Source organism: Nuphar pumila, chromosome 11 (genome assembly GCF_984573655.1).
Source record: "Nuphar pumila chromosome 11, dmNupPumi1.hap1.1, whole genome shotgun sequence".
Taxonomy (NCBI): Eukaryota; Viridiplantae; Streptophyta; class Magnoliopsida; order Nymphaeales; family Nymphaeaceae; genus Nuphar; species Nuphar pumila.
Window position 1 is genome coordinate 1,571,209 of NC_143259.1, and position 14,561 is coordinate 1,585,769.

General features: G+C 39.6%; 1 protein-coding gene across 2 annotated transcripts in view; it reads left to right on the forward strand.

Moving 5' to 3' along the window:
• LOC149821577 (U-box domain-containing protein 3-like) overlaps nt 1–12,898 on the forward strand; it is a 42,054-nt gene extending 29,156 nt beyond the window's left edge. Inside the window, exons 2-5 of one of the 2 annotated variants that reach the window (XM_089980801.1) lie at nt 6,651–6,931; nt 9,379–9,474; nt 9,612–11,597; nt 12,429–12,898. In XM_089980801.1, coding sequence (XP_089836927.1) covers nt 6,656–6,931; nt 9,379–9,474; nt 9,612–11,597; nt 12,429–12,494 — 2,424 coding nt within the window. In that variant the 5' untranslated portion in view covers nt 6,651–6,655 and the 3' untranslated portion in view covers nt 12,495–12,898. Of the gene's footprint in view, nt 1–6,145; nt 6,932–9,378; nt 9,475–9,611; nt 11,598–12,428 lie in introns of those variants that run through there. The other variant, XM_089980800.1, reaches the window with a different exon arrangement.
• Nucleotides 12,899–14,561: the final 1,663 nt, after the last annotated feature.

Genomic DNA, 14,561 nt, shown 5'->3' on the forward strand with positions numbered 1-14,561 from the left:
TGACTTATTTTCCAAAAGAGTCATAGGCAATCTATTTATCACATGCACAGCATAATGAAAAGCTTCTGTCCACAAAGAAATAGGGAGATTGTTGTCATGCATCATACTCATTGCACTCTCAATAATATGTTTATGCTTTCGTTCATGTATGAAGTCATTGGAGGAAAATTCACTACCTCCATTAGATTGGAAATGTTGAATAAATTCGGAAAACTGATTTTTGACTAGAGAGTGGAAGTTTTGAAACAAAGAAAAAACTTCAGATCTACTTTTCATAAAGTATATCCAAGTATAACGAGAGTAGCTGTCGACAAAAATTAAGTAGTATATGCTTCCAGAACTAGAAGTAACAGGAGCAGGTCCCCACACGTCAGAACAAATAATCTCAGAAGGCTTTGAAGCTCTTTTATTAATAGAATTAAAAGGCAATACATGACTCTTGCATAGACGACAACTGGAACACATCTGATCACTCATTCCTGTATTCAGACTATCCTTATGAATGAGGTTATTGGAAACAAGCTTTTCAATAAAATGACTCCCACAATGACCCAAACGACTATGCCAAACATATGGTTTATTACATTCAAAAGCATTCATAACACACTTAGTCAACGCTGAAGATGACATGGGGAAATTTTTTGAGATGGAATGACCAGGACGAGCAGAATCCAAGATATGTTCATGAAAGACGTACATGTCCCCTTGCCTTTTTCCTCAGCGAATGTTTCCCTCGTGCGAAGGTCCTTGACCTACACAGAAAAGGGAGTGAATTCAACTGAGGCATGATTATCATCGACAAGCTTAGAGACAAAAACAATGTCTTTCTTAATATTGGGAGCATGAAGAACACTAGACAACTTAAGAGTAGAGGTTGACATATGAACAATGGAGTTTCCAATGTGAGAGACAAGGTGATGAGTTCCGTCTCCGGTGACGATGCTACCTTTACCAAAATAAGGGATAGGATTAAGAATCTTATCAGCATCACTAGTCGCATGGGTTGCTGCACCGGAGTCAACATACCAAGTCCTCTTATCACTTTGCTTCAGATTTAATCCCGCCAATGCAGATAACAGTAACTCTTTGATTTCATCATTAGCCTTGACACTACCAGACTCTCTCTTGATATCTGTTTGTGGGGACTTTCCTTTATTCTGAGGATTAAACCAACAATTTGCCTTAATATGTCCTCTTTTATTGCAAAGATAACAAGTGGGTACTGTCTTTTGCCCTTGCGCATTTGTCATCATATTTGGTGTAGGCAACAGTCCACGTCCACCTTGTCCTCCCCATCCTTGTCCTCTTCCACGAAACCCAAAACCTCCTCGTCCTCGCCCATATGACATTCCTGTAAGAGCATGTGTGTGAGAGTGTGACTCCTCAAAAAAACCCTTTAGAGTCATTTCATACTGAATCAACTTGGCGCGCAACTCTTCAAAAGTAGGGAGGGCAAGCAAGCACAATAGAGAAGTAACAATCATGTTGTAATAAGGCCCTAGCCCACTCAGAGTCTGCTGAATCATATCTGTGTCACTTACCGTGCACCCCATAATAACAAGCTGGTCTGTGATAGTCTTCATCTTATTTAAAAACTCCATGATGGTCATACTGTCCTTTATGAGCAACTGAAACTCTCGCTTCAAAAACACCATTGTCGCCTGCGAAACTTGAGAATATGTCTGAACTAATCTATGCCAAAGCTGGCTAGCTGAACAATCATCAGGTATAGCTACGAGCATTTCCTGCGACAAAGTTGAAGTGATGTAGGCCACAATTGACTGATCTTTCTTTTCCCAAGTCTTGAATTCTGGATTTTTGACATATACAGTTGAGATCGCCCCTTTGTCATCCTTTCTTTCACATGCAATAAATTCTGGCAGGACTGAAGTAGTTCTATCCAGATGACCAAGGAGGCCTTGACTCCTTATAAAAGGAATAATTTGTCTCTTCCAAGTCAAGTAGTTCGAGGTGTTTAATTTTTCAGAAACAAGTTGATTAAGAAAGCTCGAGGAAAGGCTCGAATGAGATGGGAAGGACGAGAAATAATCCATAGCACAAGAGGAAAGAAAATGCAAAGCACACACAAGAGGTGTAAATAAGATTAATCGTGAGCCGTCCTTCCTTTACCCCTCCTCTTTCTTTTTTCTTTTTTCTTTTTTTTTAGGGTTTAGGGTCAACAACTGTTCATAGGCTCGAATCTGAAATCAACTGCCAACAGACACGTTCAGATCCTACAATTAACCAATATTTTCTGCCCTTTTTTTTATATAAATATATACTTCACCTTGAATAGCGTGCAAAACCGATATAAAACGCAATACACAGTAGCAAAAGGAATTTCCCAGAAAACTCAAGCACATGAATGGGGATTACTGGGCTGAATTTGGGTGACACTTTGAAAGGATCTCTGAAACCCCAAACACGTGAATGAAATAGATCTCAGAAATAGAGTCGGCTGAAACTGGGAGAACGTTGATTCTTAAGGAATGGGCAAGATAACAGGGAATAGATGTAATATCCAGATCTAACGTTCAATGGGGAGAGACAAAAGAGAGATAACGGGAAGTGGATGATCTGATTTTACCAGATCATAGACTTGTTATAAAAATAAAAAGGAAAAGAAAAAGACTTCACGCAGGATTAGATCTCAGCAGAAAGGGAGATTCAGATCGTGAAAAACAAATTCTGTTTAGAGGCAGATTCGGTAAAAGAGAAGAGAGAAAGAGAGAGAAGCTATGAAAAATTAATTTTGACTTGGAGATCATATATCTCTTTGGTCATACCTTTTGGAGACTTCTTCAAACCCAACAGTGGCCTGCTCTGAGACCATGTTAATTTTTGCATCACCAGGATCTGTTGCAGTGAAGAGGAAGACATGATGGGAAGGGCTGATACCAACTGTGTATCGACTGCAGCCAATATCACCTGCAGCCCTGAAATCGATTATTTATAGTTTGTGTTTACAAACTATTTAGGGTACTAAACTGCCCTGCAACCAAAGATGAGAATTACAATAAATCCATTAAGTGGCATATAACACACATGGGTCTGGATCTGGCTCCAGACCCATACTATTTTTCACTTACCGCCGTAAGCCTTTCGGTCGCTTACTCGCAACTAATTTGTCACGGGCATTGAGTGCTTCGCAAACCCGCGACGCACCAAGCTGCCCAATCTAGCCAACCTAACGGCCAAAGGTCACGTACCAACACCTTTTCGTGTGCTGAATCATTTCATTGGCCCTGCACACCACCTCGTGTGCAGCTGCCTAGCGGAAGCTGATCAAGCGCATTTCTAAATGCGTACTCTATGTAGTCCATGCCGCTTAGTGTATAGCCGTTCCATACCAACTATCACTTTCAAAAGGGGCACAAACTTGCCTTAGCCTTGCGTGCCATGGAGCGTATTGCTAGTCTATGTGCACGCTATATCCAAACTTCGCCACTGAAGGAATAAGACCTTGCGGCTCCTAGTCCGACGACCAGTTGATGATTGAACACCATAGCGAAGAACACCACCCAGACTCATTCACCGGCGCCTAGGCATTCACTCGCCTAGCCCCGAGTTACCATACTCGGTTGGAATCACCTAATGTGATCCTTGAGGGAATTAGCCCTAACCCACACACACTCCCATGCATCCAACTGCTATGTGTGGGACCCTACAAGTCGAGAGGTCCTTAACCAAATATCTAAAGGCAACATCCTTTGATCCGTTGACACTGCTTAACCAAACAATGCTCCACATCTGTGCCGCTATATACCGATGCACTAACGACGATATTGTTGCCTATCGCGTGCCATGCTACCACCGCATGTCATCGATCAAGCCAACACACACCCCGCGTTCCTACACTTGATGCAATGCGTTGAACTTTCTTTTGTTCACCCTCATTGTGATTACTTTCAAGTGATTGCAATTTCTCTCCCTCTCTATTCTTTCTCGCTCTCTTTCACTCTCTATTATCAAAGCTTCCGCAGCGGCAAGCGAGCGACCAGAAGGCTTGCTACGGTAAGGAAGGACCGTCATGCCGCACTGGCCTATTGAAGAAATAGGCCCGTGACAAGTGGTATCAGAGCAGAAAGATTCACGACGACCTTATTGATCATTGTATGTGACACTGAAGAGGACAATAACGAGTTATCTTGATAATGCAAATTTTCGCAGTTGGAGTATTGTTGATCAAGTACAGAAGCAAGATGTTGGTAGGATGGTATGTGACATCTTGACCATGGTAAGCAGAAGTGTAAGGTTGTTATTCAGTTAGCTAAGAGAACGTAGATAAGCCAAAGATTCCTACCAGTTGTGCGTCAGGCTCACAGGTAGAGCGTGACGTTTTCCTTGTGCATGCAGATAAGACACGTTGGATTCGGCTGGATGAATTTGCACCTTTGGGTATGGGAGACTCAATTAAACTTTTAGATTTTCTCTCAAGATTGTGGGTTAGTGGAGTGCCCACGTTGAACATAATGCTTATTGTTTTAGTTGATTTTGTGTGGAGAAAAAGTTATTGTTTGTGGCTCGTCGGTTCCTATAGGAACGTTTTGCTGACTTTGGATGAGAGATACACTATGCTGGCTCTGGGAGGGGAGTTGCAGCATTGGGCTAAGGTGCCCTTGTGAGGACGAGTACCTAGGAAGATACTTTGAAGAACCACTTTGGGGTGATAAGCAAGTAGGCGTTCCCCACCTGAGGACTAGTTTGGATTGTTGAAAAACTGCACGTTTTTGCTTAAGGGAGTTGATATCCCTGTTACATGCGTTGGTGGTCGCCTTTCTCTACGAGGACCACGAAGGGCTTGAAATTGCCCTTGTTGGGGTTGGAAGCCACCCAAGCCATGAGCATGACGACGACAAGTTTGTCATGTTGACGAGGATGACCCGTTTGTGCATGAGACTGCATTGGGGTCTTACGAGCAGAGAATGCTCGACGTTGATAAAGCAAAAGACCGTTGTTTAAGTGATCAGAGATGCGTTAAGGAATGAGACTTGGCGTGTTAAAGGTTGCGACGAAGGTAGATGTAAACCAGAACAAGTCAAGTAGGCTAAAGAAAAAGAGTAAACCAAAGATAAGTATAAAGGAAAACTGCCATATCTGTGAAGATTGTGTTCTTACCTGCACCAATATTATTGAGGACAACAATGATTTGGGTGGGGGAGAATGTCTCAGATCGATCTTTCGGAATAGGTCAAGTTGCAGTGTGAAGCTCTACTGAGTGGAAAATGCATCGAGTGTAGGAACGCGCGGTGTGTGTTGGCTTGATCGATGACGTGCGGTGATAGCATGGCACACGATAGACAATGGTATCATTGTTAGTACATTGTTTGGTTAAACAGTGCCAACGGATGAGAGGATGTTGCCTTTGGAGATTTGGTTAAGGACCTCTCGGCTTGCAGGGTCCTACGCGTAGCGGTTGGATGCATCGGGGTGCATGTGGGTTAGGGCTAATTCCCTCAGGGATCACATTAGGTGATTCCAACCAAGTGTGGTGACTCAGGGCTAGGCGAGTGAATGAGTCTGGGTGGTATTCTTCGCTATGGTGTTCAATCATCAACTGGTCTTCGAACTGGGGGCGCAAGGTCTTGTTCCTTCAGTGGCGAGGTTTTGCTGTAGCGTGCGCATGGACTTACAATACGCTCCATAACACCCAAGGCTAAGGCAAGTTTGTACCTCATTCGGAAGTGATAGCTGGTATGGGACGACTATGCACTAAGCGACATGGACTACATAGAGTACGCATTTGGAAATGTACTTGATCAGCTTTTGCTAGGCAGCTACGCACGAGGTGGTATGCAAGGCCAATGAAATGATTCTGCACATGGAAAGGTGTTGGTACGCGGCCTTTGGCCGTTAGGCTAGCCAGATTGGGCAGCTTGGCGCGTCACGGGTTTGCGAAGCATTCTATGCCCGTGACAAATTAGTTGCGAGTGAGCAACCGGAAGGCTTGCCGCGGTAAGGAAGGACCGTCACACCGCACTGGCCTATGGAAGAAATAGGCCATGAAATAGGCCGTCTCCTCCTGTTCTTTGTTTTCATCTCCAATCCTCGCGTAAATCAGACGTGAATTGATCAGTTTTCCAATGAAAGTTCTTGCTTTAAACTATTACAAGTTGAGCTATGAATTTTTTTCCTTGTTCACCATCTTGTTGGTTCTGGCTGTTGCATTCATACTAAGATACCCTACATGTTTGTCAAGAGAGTTCAAAACTTCAAATTCCATCTAAATTTAACTTTGTTCTAGAAAAGCAATGATTTTAAGAAAAGTGAATTTTGATATGCAAAAGAACATGCTTCTAGGAAGATCACAACCCGTGAAATAGGAGATTGTTAAATACAGATTGAAAGCTATAATATTACTAAACAAATTATTCTTGACCTAACTTATCTAGTTTCCCCATGAACCCATCAAATATTTTTTGGTGATATCTTGGTTGTTGGAGTGGATGCGATTACATAACTTTTTATAAGACAACGACCAGTTAATAATGTTACACAAAGCAATAAAAATATCAATCCTTTTTTATTTTTGAGAGAGAGTTGTGTGTTCATTGGGTGGCGTGTGTGTATCTTCGCTTGTTTTCCAAATTCATGAGTTTGCTTTGTTTATGTCATGTCATTCTTACCACCTATTTCTATTCTTGAAACAGGTCTGATGGGAAATATGACTGGTGAAGCTCTACTTAACAGTATCTCAAGATATATTCATTTAGTTGCCTGTCGGACCATGATGAAGCTCGACCCACTTCAGGAAGACTACAGAAAGATTGTTGACATCTTGAAACTTCTGAGGCCAGTGCTTGATGAGGCCATTGATTCCAACATACACTCGGAGGAGCTACTTATGGAATTTGAGGAATTGGATTTGCTCGTTATTGAGGCCAAAGATATCATTGAAAACTGGAGCCCTAAGACAAGCAAGATATTAAACGTATGTTCCATATTTACTTGCTTTATGCTTAGTCCTATCTGGAGCTTTCTACTCTTTTACTATGCGTTTTAGTGTGTTTCTTGAATAGCTTAATGTTAAAACTGTTTCAGAAAATTTTGGGTTTATTGTGCTGACATGCTCAAGAAAAGATTCATGAGCTCAGTCATTGTTATTGAATTCATTCATACAACTTGCCACTACAGTCATCTTTTTTTTCTTTATAATAATAAATCTAAGCACACAGTGACTTCTACTTCACACCATTAAAATTGCAGCCCATTTATGTGAATTTCTTTATCACTCATCCTCTTCACAGTAACATCTCCTTGTCTGGTGTCTCCTTTCGTCAAGTTCTTTTGTTAAACCTTTATCTTGATCCAATGGTTTTTTCTTCAAAGCATCATGCTTATAAAAGCTACAGAAAATTAAACTCAACCATTATTCTGATATTAGCATATAAACCATAAAATCATATCAATGGCCACTTCAATACCTAGTTCATAAAGAAAAATGGACGATGGTGGTATGGTGGTGGTAGCAAGATGGTACTAAAAGTTTTGGCATGTATGTGAAAAGATCACCAATTTGTGATATCATTTCCATATTTTTGCAAGTTGTGACATTGTGAGCACCAGATGAAAATTTTCGGGAATGTGGAAGCATCACAAGAACATCAAAAAGAAAAAGATCACGGTAACATATAAATCATCATTACATTAATTAACCTGAATAATGTACAAGTGAGATAGAAACCTGAACACAAGGGTTTTTAAGGCTAGTGCTCTCCTCAGAAAGAGACTTATAGAGTAGGATGCTAGTCCTATCACATGGTAGATAGGTAGGGAAAGACTGAATATACAATAAGAGTGAATATACAAACCAAAATGCCTAATAGTCTAAGATACCTTTCCATCCATAAGTAGCCTATGTGAGCATGGAGACTTTAGATTAATTGATGAATAATCAAAGTTCATGATATGTGGGTGAATTACTGAGTTAGCCATGCCTTAAGCTTCCTACCTCTTTTATACTTCTCAATGTTCTCATAGTTCTTCATGTAGGAACAGGTTCACTCTCTTGGCCATCAGGATGGTGCTTCTCTTAGATTATGTTGCAGAGAACTACAATCTGTTCTATATAGTTAGATGACTTCAGATTCATGGTAGTTATCAAGGGAGGATTATTCAATTTCAGCAATAACAAAAATTAGAGAATAAAGAAAACAATAAAAACAGAACATTAGAGTGAACAATGGAGAAGGAAGACCTTAGAAACAAAGACGAGTGCAGGTGGAAAAAACACTTAAGAGAGAGAAGAGGAAGAGAAGACAAAGAAATAACAAAGATGAAAAAGGGTTAGCAGCAAGGTCAACATGGTGAGGGGGAACTCACAAGGCAAAAGGAACTCCTGAAAACACTGTTGTCTATTTTTTGTGCTCGAAATATAGGAAAAAGGGGAAAAAAGAGAAGGGAGTGGCTGATTTGGAGAAACCACAGTGATATAGTTCTAGTTGTGTGACAGGGAATGGGCAGACAGGTCAAAATTTCCACACTTAGAGAGAAGGGGTAAGGAAATAGCCTGACAAGGAGAAGAGATAAATAACAAGATTAAAAAAAGGGTTAGCAGTGAGGCCAACATGGTAAGGGGAATTCATAAGGCAAACAAGGACTACTTCTGAAAACACTTGTCAGTTTTGTGGCTGCCAATGAACACTTAGTTGAATGGGCAGATAAGTCAAAGAAGAAGAAACTCCAGGAGGATGATGTTAAAAGAGATATTGGCACAGATAAAGAGAAGGGAGCAAGAAGGATTAGTAGCAGATGATGAACAATTAGTTGAATAGACAGATGGATAAAGAAGCAGAAGCCCTAGCTCTGGTATTATGTGATGATAAACAACAGATGGAGAGAACAATTTATGAGAGCAATAAAACAATATGTCTGAATGCAATAAAAAAATAATAATTAGAAAAATCCCTAAAGATATAAAAAAAGAAAAAAATGGGAATACATATGATCACAGTTTACAATCAGTATATCATTAGTAGACACAAAATAAAATCAATTTATGGAATATTTTGGATCAATTACTTTCGTTCACTGCTGAACATGTTGGCACTTTAAGAAGGATGGATCCTCTGCAAGCTCTTTGAATTGTTTAGTTAACTATTCCCTTTGCTTAACATCAGTTGGTAGCCATCCTGAACTTTGTGTAACATCACATACCGGCTGCACTTTTCTTTTTCAACATCTGCATGATTGCAGTTCTTGTTTTTGATGCACAACTTCTGATGGATTTGAAGAATCTACTCTTTCTGGTTATTGCACATTATGATGATATATAGCTTAAAGCAGGAAACTTCATGGGTTAACATTGCATTTTTTTGTTCTAAGGCCTCGTCCTACATCATGCACTAGCTCTTGGCTAAACTTTTTATATATGTCCAGGTTTTAAGAAGTGAGCCGCTGATGATCAAGGTTAAAAAATGTTCTTTGGGGATTTGTTGTGTACTGAACAGATTGCTGCTGTCTTCTTCTATAGAGGTATTATAGAGTTGTCATTCATATGTAGTTTTTTTGCTGCCTTGTGTTTCTGAATATTACATTTTTAGCAACCCTTTTCAAATTTTCTGTGACATAGAAATACGAAATGGCATCTGATAGCACTTGAATTATGTCAGCACTGTATGCAGGAACTTCAATGCATGGAGCATGGGCTAGCACCAGAACTCATTGAAGAAGCTCTGGGAGATCAAAGAGATAATCTCAGACCCCGATCAGATAAACTGATGAAAATTGTAGAACTGCTTGGCTTGGGAGCTAATCAGGAGTTGTTCATGGAAAATGTTGCTTTGGAGAAGGAAAGAGAGAAAGCTGAACCAAGGAGAGGAAGAATGGATGTACACTATCTTGATCAGATTATTATGCTTGTTGGCCATATTCGTGATTGCATCTTCAATTTGAAGAAATACAAGCTCATGGATGGCAGGCCAATCCCTACATATTTTTGCTGCCCACTGTCAATGGAATTGATGTTAGATCCAGTTATTGTGGCCTCTGGACAAACATTTGAAAGAGCTTTCATTCAGAAGTGGCTTGACTATGGACTAAGAACTTGCCCAAAAACACACCAATCTCTTGTTCACTGTAATCTTATTCCGAATGACACAGTGAAGACACTTATTTTGAATTGGTGTGAGATGAACAATGTTCTCCTTCCTCCTGTCACGCCGACGATTCACCAGTTTTCACACCATTATGGTCCTTCAACAGTCTCAGATTCTCTAGACAATAAAGCCCTCTTCTACAACAGCAATGTCAGTTCAGATGACACATCAAATACGGCTACTCAATACTTTGGCAGCAATAATGTCTTGAACAACCAGAGTTCAATTTCTCATGGAGTTAGGAACATGTTGCAGAGTGATGATACTGTATCATTTCAAAATGGAAGAGGAAACACCTTTCCAGAGAAAATGAACGTGAGTCATGGCATTCGATGTGAAATGCCATTAAGTATGGTGGTATCAGACGCTAAGCATGATAACCCATCATCGTGTGATCAATCTAGTGATCATAGCCGAACTGATTCACTCTCAAGTGCCATTTCTAGCATTGAATATAATCATGCAGTGGGTGCAGAAGATTCAACTGAAGCAACAAGGATGTCAAGTAAGTGTGATTGCACCGAAGCCTCGGGAGAAATAATGTCAGGGCATCAAGTTGTTTCTTCCACTTGGTTGCCTGGGCAAATTCGTAGCTCAGGAAACAGATTGAAGGCTGGAGATAGTGCTGTTCCTAGAAAACTCCCCTCTTCAGTTCCATCTCATAAACATGAGGATACTGCAACTTCAACCACTGTTGAACATGTTAAGAAATTGATTGAAGGCCTCCGCAGCCAAACAATTGGGTTGCAAATAGCAGCAGCAGCAGAGCTTCGGCTTCTTGCAAAGTACAATATGGAAAACCGGGTTATAATTGCAGAATGTGGAGCTATAGCTCCATTAGTTTCCCTGTTATATTCGCAAGATAAGCGGGCTCAAGAGAATGCAGTGACAACACTTCTCAACTTGTCAATAAATGCTGAAAACAAGATCAGAATTGCAGAAGCTGGTGTCATTGAACCTCTCATTCATGTCTTAAAGACAGGAAACTCTGAAGCTAAGGAAAACTCTGCCGCGACTTTCTTTAGCCTCTCAGTCATGGAGGAATACAAGGCTAAGGTTGGCAGATCTGGTGCTATTCGGCCATTGGTTGATCTCCTGGGTAAAGGGACTCTTAGAGGAAAGAAAGATGCAGCCACTGCACTCTTCAATCTATCCATCTTTCATGAGAACAAAGCACGAATAATCCAGGCTGGTGCGGTGAAGTTCCTTGTGGAGTTGATGTTGGACCCAGAAGCAGGAATGGTCGATAAATCTGTTGCTGTTCTGGCAAATCTTTCAACAACCCCAGAAGGTCGTTCAACTATATGCGAGGAAGGTGGGATCCCGGCATTGGTGGAGGTTGTGGAGTTCGGATCCCAAAGGGGTAAAGAAAATGCAGCTGCTGCCTTGTTGCAACTCTGCATCAATAGCCAGAGTTACTCCAGCCTGGTGTTGCAAGAAGGGGCTGTGCCCCCACTGGTTGCATTATCTCAATCAGGCACGCCAAGAGCAAAAGAGAAGGTAATGTGTTCTATGATTTTTCCCAAAAGACATTGTGTGCCTGAAATATGTAACAATCAATGCGTATCTGTGGTGTGAACGTCTAGTTGAAAGTAAGGCTGGGAAACAATGAGCTGTTTTTTCTCGTATTTGGCTTACAAAGAGCTCACTTGAACTCGTAAAATAAGCTTAGTAAACGAACAACGAAGCACATATGTTTGACTGGTATAGGCTCATTAAGTAGTAATAGGCATATTTTAGATACATTTTACTTCATGGAGTGGGTGTATTAAAAAAAATGGGTGAAGCATTTGGCTTGCAAACAACAGGTCTAGAGTTTCAATATTGTTGCTTTTAGCTTTGAAATAATATATTTATTGTGCATAGGAGTCAAACTCAGCTTGATACACTTAAGAGTTCAAAACCTATTACTTCCAGCTTAGGGTAACAAGCCAGCTCGAGCTAGTCTCATTTAACTCAGGCTTGCCATGAGCTCGTTCACCACAAGGAACCGAGCTTGCACACCTCAAGCTTGGCTTGTTTGGCTCGTGTATCAGCCCTTAATTGAAAGTGACCATGAGAAACACCACGATTAGGGACTTGGACAACTATATCAGACTCTGCTTGTGAATTATTAGAGCTAATGGACTTGGATAACCTGCTCCATATCAACCCAAGTAGGTTACGATCTTCGTAAGAGTCGAAGAGATAAGCTGTGGGCTTGAATAGCTTGACCTGGATCACCAAATTCATAAGTGGCTCATTCTGAGTACTTTGAGTCTTCACTCGTTTGTTTTCTACTGTTTGATTCAGGAAGAAAAATATAATATGCTTCATGTGTTGTTTCTGCAGGCACAGCAGATCCTCAGTCATTTTAGAAACCAGAGAGAGGGGAAGATGGGCAAAGGGAAGCAATGAGATGATTTCTACGTTAGTTAAGCAGTGTCAAGTTTCTAAATGCATGTTTCATGTTAAATGCATTCGTTCAGTGAGATCTACGGTCTTCAGTGTGCCTTTCACTATTGGAACACATACCATCCACCGTGAGCAGCCCTTTTGCAGTGAGTTTTGTAGTTGCATAGTTCATAGTTTACATTTTGTCTGATGTATATAGCATACTCTCTCCACACATGAAATTTGAGTGTCTTATGTATAAGCTTTGCATATTTGCATAAAGAAAGCTAGTTGAAAGCTTGTACTGATGCATCGTTCCTTTCAGTGAGATCCATAATCTTCACTGTGCCTTTCACCATTGTAACGCATACCATCCACCGTTGCTATCTTGATTTAACGAAGCAGCCCTCTTGCAGTGAGATTTGTAGTTACACAGTTCGCATTTTGTCTGATGTATATAGCATGCTGTAGCGTGTTCTCTCTTTCTCTCTCTCCCCCCCCCCCCCTACGAAAGTGGAGTGTCTTTTCTTTATAAACTTTGCATATTTGCATAAAGAAAGCTGGTTGAAAGCTCCTACTGATGCATTTTGGATGCAATATATAAATAATATATATAGGGTTAATCTACCATTAAACCAGTTAGGTTTAACATTAGATGGATATGAAAATGACTAAAACACACTAAAAAAAAGCATTTTTGAACATGCAAGGTTACTTTTTGAGGTCAAAAATATAACTTTGATAGCTTTATAAAATTACTTTTTTGAAAAAGGTGTTTGACTTATTAATTTCTTTCAAGTTCAAAAGACCTATAATGAATAAAAAAGTAACCTTGCATTCTAAAAAAATGTCATTATTTGAAGGGTGCTTTAGTGATGTATATGCTTGTTTTTACATGAATCACTTCATGTATAAGATTTCAAAAAATAATGGCCTACAATTTTCAAAAAATTTTAAGGTTCCAAATACCATTTTTTTCATCCAAAATGCATGATTCAAGTATCAATTTCTAGTAAATCAATCATGTTAAACACATCTATGGGGTCAGAATTAAAAAAAAACCAAAAATCCATTAGCATGTTTCATTTAACATCATGCCTATTTTGTAGGTTTTTATTTTCCTCTTTTATATATATATATATATGACCACTAGAATATGATAACTAAAAATGAGAAAACTAGAGTGTGAACTAGGCATTTTCAATACTTTTGCAAATCCACCCAGCAAATGTGTTCAGCATAATCCATTTGTTATGAATTGACTATTGGATGTATGATGCTTTTTCAAGCAAAAAATATGATTTTTGGATCTTGAATATTTATGAAAATTTTAATCCATATATCAAGCATTTAAAATCCTCCTTATGCATCACAATGAAATGAGTCCCCTTAAAACCAAACATGTAGATCACGTATGTACAAATCATAATTAACAAAAAAAAAGAAGACAAAAAGCTCATGAAAATCTCAGTTCACACTCATATATATATATATATAATATATATATAGTAATGCACTGGTTCTGCTGACTTTCTCATTTTGCCCCATTCAGTCCCCTCAAAATCATAGTTTTTTGGTATTTTTTCTCACATCTAACACCATAGATGTGATCTATAGGTTTTGTTTAGTGGGAACCGGTTTTATCACGGCAATCTGACTTGTATACAGGTTCTTTTTGATGATCCAAAATCAATGGCTATGAAGGCATCAATTTTTTTTTCTCATAAAAAAACATTTTTTGATTGAAAAATATGATTCAAAAGTCTATTCTCACTAAATCAAGCATGCTAAACACTTCAAACTATGGGGTAGAACGAGAAAAGTGGAACCCTATAATTAAAACTTACAGAGGGAACAAGGAACCCCCTAATTGGAACTTATACAGGAAGTTGTTTTCATATATGTTCAGCATGGTTAAATTGGTATGAATCCAATTTTGGATTTTTTTTTTATGTAAAAATACAATTTTGTGAAGGTTGAAAATTTGGTACTGTTGATTTTCAACACCCATAAAATCTTACGGGCTGATTTCTACTGACCCAAGCATGCAGATCGCATTTGGAGAGTAAGATATGCAAAATTCATAAAAAA